The sequence below is a fragment of the Tinamus guttatus genome, unplaced genomic scaffold, assembly GCF_059628265.1.
Source record: "Tinamus guttatus ecotype Peru unplaced genomic scaffold, ASM5962826v1 Tinamus_guttatus_pri_ptg000028l, whole genome shotgun sequence".
Lineage (NCBI taxonomy): Eukaryota > Metazoa > Chordata > Aves > Tinamiformes > Tinamidae > Tinamus > Tinamus guttatus.
In genome coordinates this window covers 1,295,985-1,305,629 of record NW_028288562.1, presented here as the reverse complement: position 1 = coordinate 1,305,629, position 9,645 = coordinate 1,295,985, and the positions used below count along the sequence as shown (strand labels likewise).

The 9,645-nt window shown below is 44.3% G+C and overlaps 1 protein-coding gene across 1 annotated transcript in view; it reads right to left on the bottom strand.

Annotated features, from left to right (window-relative positions):
• The window catches only part of GRID2 (glutamate ionotropic receptor delta type subunit 2), a 561,587-nt gene continuing 551,942 nt past the window's right edge, over nucleotides 1-9,645 (bottom strand). The window contains exons 15-16 of the mRNA XM_088529596.1: nucleotides 6,715-6,955; nucleotides 1-2,659 (exon numbers count right to left, since the gene is read on the bottom strand). Of these exons, the coding sequence (XP_088385722.1) occupies nucleotides 2,237-2,659; nucleotides 6,715-6,955 (664 nt within the window). The 3' untranslated portion in view covers nucleotides 1-2,236. The remainder of the gene's footprint in view (nucleotides 2,660-6,714; nucleotides 6,956-9,645) is intronic.

The window sequence follows — 9,645 nt, the reverse complement described above, 5'->3', positions numbered from 1 at the left end:
TTTAGAAAACAATTTTATTAGACAAATTATTTAGACAAATTATACACAGAAAGCTCTGCCACTTGTAACTGAGGCCTCCAAAAAGTGTTTCGTGTATCTGTATAATAGGCAACACATCAAAATAGGCCTATTTTAAATATTGTACATGGTTAACAGTTTGTTTATAGCTAAAATCACTGCAACATCTGGTATGTCCCTACATAGCTTGTTGGAAAGAAACTTTATTTCTTTATTTTCTGTTTTGCTTGGAGGTGTGGATGAGTTCATGACTGTTACAAGGGGAAGCAAGTCGTGCATGCTCTTAGACACTTCCTTCCCCGAAACAAAATGGCCTTTTGCACGATAAGAATTTGTTCCGCCTTACACAGTAGACAATATTTGAAGATTTAGTACAAAAAACAGTGACAGTACAAGATGCTCCCCCAGAACAGAATTAGCATCAAAATAGAATAGATCTGAAGAATATACCTTTTAATTTATCCTAAAGCAAATCACATAGGCTGATTCCTATTAATCCTAGCCAAAGAATGAGTTAGGTTAAAATAAGTGCATGGTTGCATTAAAAAACAAAACAAAATCAAAGAACTCACAGGATAAACTGCTCGCTTTCTACTTAACCGCATTTTTAGTTTTAAGGATTACAAAATTTAAAGCTCTTCCTACATTTCTAACAGGTAACAATGTTACTTCAAAAAGCAGGTGCCAAAGTGGGCACTGGTTTTGCCCTCACTGCTGTTCTTTCCTTTGCTCTATACAGTTGGCACTAATGTAAGAAACATGTAGCTCCTCTAAATCTAACTTAACATATAATGGGTTAAAATGAGCGCCGGTTCATACATATATATTTTTCTCCTTAGAACAATATGTGATTGCAATTAAGGCCGCATCAGTATTTCTGAAGGGCTTTCTTTTCCTCCACTAACACCACTATCCTATTGATCAGCTGTACTGATTTGGAAACCAATTTATTAACCTTTGTTCTGCATTTAAACTTCTCTAGAGCTACAGTTGTTGCTCATGAACATGATAGGCCTACGAGTTTTCCACTTGTCTAATTAATTAAAATTATCAAGGTTAGCCTTATACGATGCTCAGTAGCCAACGCAAAACCTAATCAAATGAGTTACATCGAGGTACAAACATTAAATTGCCCCGGATGTTCTAATAAAAAAGTATAAAATATGCTCTGTTGGCAAACAATGCAAGTCAGAATAACATTAAAGCAACCTGTCTTTTCCAAATGAAAAGACCCCCTGCACTGTACATCTTTCCTGTATACAACACATTTTTACTAAAGCTTTATTAAATGAATTGCAATAGCAACGGCTGCCATTTTATAGCTATATATACATGTATATATATATACATACCTGCGTATATATGTATATATATATATGTATGAGATACTAATTTATTAACACAACAGAGGCATCTGCCATATGATACAGTTTACTGTACATAAGAAAAACTTTTAACACTGTACAATCACATAAAGGTCATATGCACTGTTGCAGTGCAAAAGTAGATTTAACTGTAGTCTTTACTGGCATAGTAATGGCTTTTTGTAATCCTACAAAATTGCATTCTCATATTACGGGGCCTGAATGGTCTTTTTAACTTCCTTTATCTTGTTTTTCTTTTTTTTTTTTCTTTTTTAAATTCTTTTTGCCTTTTTTTAAAATTTATTTTACTTATTTTTTTTTTAACTGCAGGGTTTGCCTTTGGTCCACAGTTAAAAGGACACATAGCAGTGGAGCGCTGACTGGATGCAGCAGAATAAATGCAAAGGACTTAAGTTATTGCAATTATATTAAAAAAGGCAGTAGGGGAGGAGGAACAAATGCCCTTCTGCAAAGTAATCCTCAGGTTTTATTATTTTTTTTATGCATTAATCACTACATGTTTGCTCTACTTAAATTATACGAAAAGCCTGAAGTAACCAAAACTAATGTGGGCGATAAGCCAAAGAATAAGTGATTCAAGTAGTAAAGAGAATAAAAGGAGATAGAGGAGGAGGAGACCAGGCTGAGAAAGTGGAGAGGAGGAGGAGTGAGTTGTTACTAATAATCCTCATTCTTTTCTTAAAAACCAAATATCAGAACAGAAAGAATCCCGAAACAAAAAATAACAAACGAAAAAAGGAGAACAGCAAAGGTTACATCCATGTTAGTCCCACAATATCACAGCTGCTCCTGGCGAAGGGAGTCCTAGAAAAGAGGCGCTGAGGAAACGTGGCTCATATGGAGGTGCCTCGGTCCGGGTCGTTGCCCAGGTTGAGCCCCAGCGTGGGCGTGGGTTGGTAGGGGATGGACGACATGGTTTTGATGGGGCTCCTGAAGAAGCCGCCGTTGGGCGCCCTGTGCCTGAAAGGGCCAGTTCGGTGCTCGGGGACGCTGCCGAAGGAGAAGCCGGAGGCGGCTTTGGCGGACAGAGTGCGGCTCAGAGTCTGGATCTGCTCGGGTATGAAGGTGGTCGTGGTGATGTGAGTGTTTCTGAAGTCACTGATCTGCTCCAGCGCTTGGCGCGTGGGCAGAGTGTCAATGTCCAGCGGGGTCAAGTCGATCGACGAGGTGGAGAACTGCTTGTGGGGACTGTCGTCGTCCGTGCAGAGGCTGTTCACGCGCCTGTGCAGGTGCTCCAGGTCGATCTCCTTGTCATCCTGGGGAAGGAGAAACACAACATGGGCCGCTCGCGCCGGGCCGAGGCCGCACGGCGCGATCGGAACCGCTCGATAAACACGCTGAGGAGCAGCCAAGGGCTCCCGTGGGCGGGCGGGCAGCACCCGGGGACAACCTCAACCCGAGCAGCAAGGACCGTCCCCACGCCTGGCGCTGCGCAGGCCCAAACCGAGGGGCCACCCTTAGTCCTCACTGGCCCTCCAACCCTGACGCTGAGCAGCAACACTCAAAGGGCTCCCAGTAGCTTTGGGCTTGAGCTAGGGGCTGGATGGTTCGGATGAGCAATATCCAAGTGACACTAACTGTGGTATCGTGAAAACAAAGCGTAATCGCCAGCGTGGGGTGACGCCGGTTCTCAAGAGCCGTAACGATGACTAAACCTGAGCGTCAAAACGGGGTCTCTAAGGGGTCAGATCAGCCTCTCCAACAGCATCATCTCTCTGAGGGTTTAAGGGCTAAAAGTGCATCAGATTCACTTTTGCCTTTATGATATAAGCTGGAATTTAATAAAGCTGAACTTCCAAATAAAAATCCAAGCACCGGTGACTCATTTATATATCATGAAGAGAAGAATGCACCACATACGTTTAAACTGCAATGCCAAAAGAGGGATTCATTCTCCCCTTACCTATGGTGGAGCAATTCCATCCATCCTGATGGAATTATCGAGGGTGAGATGAGAACAAGGCCTGGGGTATTTATTTTAACACATCATCACTCCCCTCTTACCTCTCTGTCCTACATCTCTCCCCACAGAGAGCTCAGTTAAAGAAGCTATTTGTTATAAGCAAGAACTTAAATGAACTTTTTGTTGTTTTAAAAATAAATCGAAGAGGAAGTCCTGGGTGGCACAATAAATCACCTACAATGCACACATGTCATTTCCACTGAACTGCAAAGCTTAATTCAGCGTGGAGTTAAGTTTACATGTACAAGGGACGTTCATCTATTGACCTAGGTAGCGCAGCTCATTCAGAACAAAAATCAGTTCCAACTAACCTGCCCAAAATTTATCTTAATCTGTGAAATCTGCTGGCTCTTCCAGGCCGCTCGGAACACCCCCTAGGGCCATGTGGAGGGCAACAGGTGACTGAGGGACGCGCGCTGGCCACGTCCAGACTCGGTTACCCCACTTCAATGTCCGGCTGGACCCAGAGCTCACCGAATCGGGGCAAAACTCCTCGTGCACCGCGGAGGCTTTGCAGCCCTCCTTCACCTGCGGCTGAGCTCGAGCACTCAGAAAAACCCCGCTGGGAGCAAAGCGCAGGAGCGCGTCTGTGCAGCAAAGCTGGGCAGCAAATGTTCGCACTGGTACCGCATCGAATACAGAGGCCAGGTCAGGGGGACCGAGAGCAGCTCCCCTGCAGGATTTCACCCTCCGAGGGCAACTGTGCTTCACAGTGAGACAAACTGGAGGGAAAGGGGCAGGGAAAGGGGCCACAACAAGACGCTCACGCTGGAAACAAACCTACCCCAGAGGCTTTGGCTTTTAGGCTCATCATGGGAGGAAAAAAAAAAATGCAGCGCTCATTGCTTTGACTTCACTTTTTGTCTGCAGCTTATTCACAGGTGGACACAGACACGGATGCACAGAACAAGCACACGGTGACACCAACACCAAACGCATTCCCCAAGCTCTCTCGCCTGCCAGCTCTGGGGCTGCAGGAGCCCTGGGGCCACACTGCGAACGTCAGGAGTGACACGGAGGCTCTGCTAGCGCGGGCGTCGTGAGCACGTCTGCAAGGGACGGGCCTCGTTCGTTCTCCTGCTGCTCTCGGCAGCCTGGAAAAGCTCAAGAGCGCTTTGCAATTTAAAATACCAATGAGGGAATGGGTAGAATTTCATCGCTTCCGAGCCTCTCCGAGTTATGAGAGAGAGACTCCTCGCCCGTCTCTTACGGAGGTGCATTTGGGGCCAGGGTGAGACCCGTCCATACAGGTAAGCGGTGACACTCTCCCACGCTCAGCCCACACCCCAAGCTCCACCCAAGTGATACACCAAAACGAGACCCACTCACAGTAAGATTGTGCATATCTCCATTATATGATCTTTCCTCTTCTCTCTTGTGGGATCAGTAGTGAAATATGCAGCAGTTTTCACATTTAAATTATCATCAGGCTTCAGAGTCAACATCCCATTGAGATTACTGGGGCAGTTCATACTTCTCTCAGAGCTAGTGTTTAAGGCTGTCTGCGGACTCGGGCAGACATCACTGAATGGGTTACTTCTGGTACGCGACCCAAACGGTATCTTCGCAACCATTAGACAACTTTTTTTTCAGTATAAAAGCTTGCATTCTGGAGCACAAGACGGCAGCCACCAGGAAAAAGGGCTGGCTTGCTGGCCCACAAACTGGCCCAATCTGACCCCCGAGTCTGGACTAGTGGCCTGGAAGAGCCAATGGATTTCATGGAAGCTAAAATGAATTTTAAGAAAGTTAGTTACGATGGATCTCTTTGCTGAATGACCCCCACAGCCAGGAGAGCGGGAGCATTCAGCACATACGTCCACGTTAAACTCAGTTTTGAGCTGAGCTTTTCCATCGAGCTTTGAAATACCAATTTGAATGCTAAGCTAATGAATATGTGACAAACATCAAGGAGGCCAAATTATACCACCCGTGGAAAGTACACATTTTAATTTCTGTGTGCTTAAAATTTTAAAGATGTAATTTTATCATTATAGAAAATGTCCGAGTTGACATTTTTTTCCTTTGTTATTTAATTTTTATGTTTTGCATCAGATAAATATGAAGTTCTAAACGTTTGCGTAAACCAGCCTAGCAAGTTTTAGTAATTTTAGTTTTTTTATATATAATTTTCCATTTCAATCTATATGGTTCCCATTCCTGAGAAACCCAATTTAAAGACTAAAGATGCTTTTTGCTTTTAATAATGGTCCGGTCCAGATCTTTAACTAAAAAAAAAAAAAAAAAGGCTTGGAAATTAAAACAGGCAAGAGAAGATTGAAAATACTCTAACATCAGCGGCAATGCTGTCTAATTAGGTAGCGTAATTAACCCTGCCTGATTACACAGCATTAGATTAGCAGGAATAAACGCAACGGAGAAACTGCAGAGAAGGTGAGAGCACTGCACACAAATTAACAGCAATACCCCACAACAGGCACCCAAGCTACACAGAAAAGCTGTAATTGACAGTGCTGCAGGATAGCCCATACTTGGGTTCTGCTTCGGGTATCTGTGCCAAGCACATTTTAACAGCAGCTTTTTTCCCTTGGTTTCTCCAGTGTTTTGTGGAGTTAAAGACTTAATTATGAAGGTAGGAATGTCTTGCAAGACTGTGTAAGGTGATGATGGCTGGTAAGGGCAGCGGGGGCCTGCCGGGGTGAGGAAAACAACACACACATGTGGGACCCAGCTCATCTCTGCTGCAAAATGACTGGTTTCTAGACCTCATGCAGCTCTTAAAAATGTATTTGGTCAAGATTTTCTGAAACAAATCTGCATTAGACGTCAGAAACAAGCCTGCCCTTAGACTGAAACATCGTAAGTATGAAAAAGAAATCACAAATGCTCTCACTTTCATGGGCTTCAGATTAAATACCCAGAACTGAAGTTCATGGAAGTCTGAGGATGTTAACATCTTTGAAAATCAGGACAAGCTTATTTGAGAAGCTAACTACAGATTTAAGGACTAAGCTTTGAAAATCTGTTCTGAAAGACTCAGCCATTGGGCTTAGGTGATACATTGTGCAAGAAGCAGCCAAGGAGCCTCTCAATTTATTGGTGAGAATTAGCTCTCGCCAATAGGAATGACGTACTAAGTATCGATGTATTAATAATGTATTATTCTACAAGTAACATCTCTGCTTTACTCAGAATAGTTACATATTTATACATCACCAGAACACACTATTTTCCCCCTCTATTTTTTTCTAAAAAAATAGCTTAAAAATTAGGAGGCCAAGGAAACTTTTCATAATTTGTTTCCCCTCCTTCTCTTATTCCACAAGTTCAAGGCAGCGGTCTTTAGGGTGCACAAACATTTTCCAGGACAAAAGAAGGGTCTAATACCTCTTTTGAAGGAACCCGGGAGCCTTTCCTTTTATTCCACCACGTTTCCAACATTGCAATGAAACAGGATAGGACAATCCCAGCGGCGAGGATACAGAAAACACCTGCAAAACTTTTTATGTCCAGGGCACCGCCTTTCTGCTTGGCGTCCACGGAGGAGTAGAGGTCGCACTGGCCGTTCTTGGGCCACCACTTGTGCTTCAGGAGGTCCATGTCCCCGTTCTGCTGCAGCTCCAGGATCCTTGAGGAGAGAGCACAGAGCCAGGGTTACGCAGGGACACGAGGGGGCTCCCAGGAGCACGGGGGCCCCCCGGTGCCACCATCCCACGTGCCCGGCGAGGCCGAGTGGCTGCTGGATCCGAATAGATGGGGCTAAACGGGGCTAAAGCAGAAATAACCACACCACGCACATGAGACGGTAGCGGAACAGCATTCCGGGGTGCATTTATTTCAGCAGCTGCCCTAAGCTCTGCACCAGGCTGTTTTCTCTCTTTTATTCAGTCATTAATAGAATGAGCCCTCCAAAATGATTGCTCCGTTCTCATTAATTAAATGATTATTCACTTGTCAGTGTAATTTGTGATTACACAAGACATCTTTTCAACAATAGGTATTTGCATAAGACACTGAACTTGAGCTTGTTCCTTAAAAGAGATTTATTCCTAATTGTATTCCTGGTAATTATTGGCAATTTTTCTTTATGGATGTAACATACATGTTCAATTGTTTAAAGGAAAGCATAAAAAATTAAGCAGAAACTATGGATAGTAATTACATGATTATGTGGAAAAACCTGAAAAATTCAAAGACTGTAATGAAGCCTTGTAAAACTACAACTCAAAATTGAAGTTGAGAGAGAAATTACATATCAAGAGAAATTATGGGATCAGAAATACCCAACTACACTAACTTTATACAGAGAAAAGAGCGGATCCCAGTCCTTACCAGCCTTAGTGAATACTGCATTTCCAAATTCAACAGTTTGTGAAACAAAAAACGCAGCCTACTGGTAAGGTTTAACACTGCCGGTATCTTCTCCGTTATGGGAATTATCGTTCTTTAACACATTTCCGAAAGGTAAAATTTCACTTTTACAGAAATTCCATGGAAAACGCAATTCGTCGGGAAGCTACTCCTGGAAGCGCGCGGGCCGGGAGCGTCCCACACGGTGGCAGCCTTTCCTCACCGCGCGGCCTTTCCTCACCGCGCGGCCTTTCCTCACCGCGCGGCCTTTCCTCACCGCGCGGCTCCTGCGGCACGCACCGCTGCCAGAAACCTGCTGCACAGCAGACACCACCATCCCTTCCGTGGCGATTTTCAAACCTAATACTCGCCTAAAACAACAACGCATTAACTAAACGCTATGAATGACTACGCCACGCTAAATGGTGCGATCATCTTCGGCAAGCGCCGCCTTTCGTGAGCCCAAGCTTTCTACAACCGAACGCTTCCGTGGCCGTCTTGGCTCCTGCGAGCCTGCAGCACCAGAACTGCCTTGCAATACTGCGACACACACGGCAGCAGTAAGAGCAGTGGAAACTAGCAAGTAGGGTGCATCGTTTCCCATTATTCTGAAGTACCACAGTCTAAAACACCGGGCTTACTTTTAAAAACATGAACTTTGAAACTTGCTTATCAAGTAGGGTGGGGGGTCTTGACACATTTTTCTTTAGCTGGTAAACTGACATAGCAACATTGGCAGTGTGCAGTTATTAGATCACACAAACCATACAAAATATCTGCACAGACTTTGACTAATTTAGCCCTGGCTTCATAGTGCCAAGTGATACCTCCTGGGTGCAAGCGCAGGAAACCAGACTGCCTGTGGTTTCCAAGCCTGACACTGATTTGAGCAAATCTTTTCCCACTGAAGCAGTGGGAATAGGGTTGGATTCACCTCACTAACTCCATACCTCGCTGCTGGCAGTGAGATGCAATTACTCCTCCAAACAACACAGAAGAGAATACCAGCATGATAAGCAAATTATCATGAGCGTTACAAAACTGGAACACTTCTTACAAGGCTACTTTTCCATCTCGCTGCTTTATTCTTTCCAAGTTATAAGTAAGGGGCAAGAGACATGACGGGTCATTGACAGGGAGGTCAAAAATGTCAACGGATGGTGTGAGATGCTGCAGGTCACCCCCTGGTGGCATCCTGCACTGTGGCACAGTATCCACAGGGAATTGGTGCTTTCCATCGGCACCAAGAGGAGACCGTAAGAAGAAGAGGTACCACCTTGGCCAGAGCTTCCAGACTACAACTGCCCCAGAGAGAAGGTGAAAAAAGATCGGGCACGTGCAAAAACGGCAGGGAAAATGGCCTGGGACACCTTGGGGACCACTCAGCACCTAGACATGGGGTCAGATACTTAGAAGGGCTTAGATATCTGCCAGTGGCCAGCAGAGAATCAAACTCCTCAGGCAACAGGGCTCTAGTATGACAAAATTAGATGTATCTTACAAAATCAAACTTATTTGTGACCATCCTTAAGTTACCACAGAAGGCAAAGGACTGAATGACTATCACAGTAGACTGAGAGAAACCAATGGGTTGCATACGATGCTCAAAGACTCGACTTTGATGTTCTCTTATGCGCACAAATATTGCCCAACAAGTCACTTTCGCATCCTACTACAACCACAAACTGCTGAGGAGAGTGAAAGAACTATCTTCTCATGCAGGAGGATACACCTGAATGGTTGTGTCCCGCTTGAGGCCATGCAATAAAGTCAAAGACAACTGTTATGGTGGGCAGACAGCAGGGAAAAACTGATACAGGATGGCCAGAAATAAAACCTGGAAGTTTGGAATGTTACAAATTCAACCTTAAAATACACTATTGGTAGTATCGTTTTACTGTTTTTCTTTTTTCTTTTGTCTGTCTTTTCTTATTAAGGTCTTTTGTGGAAAAATTAGATCAGAACCTA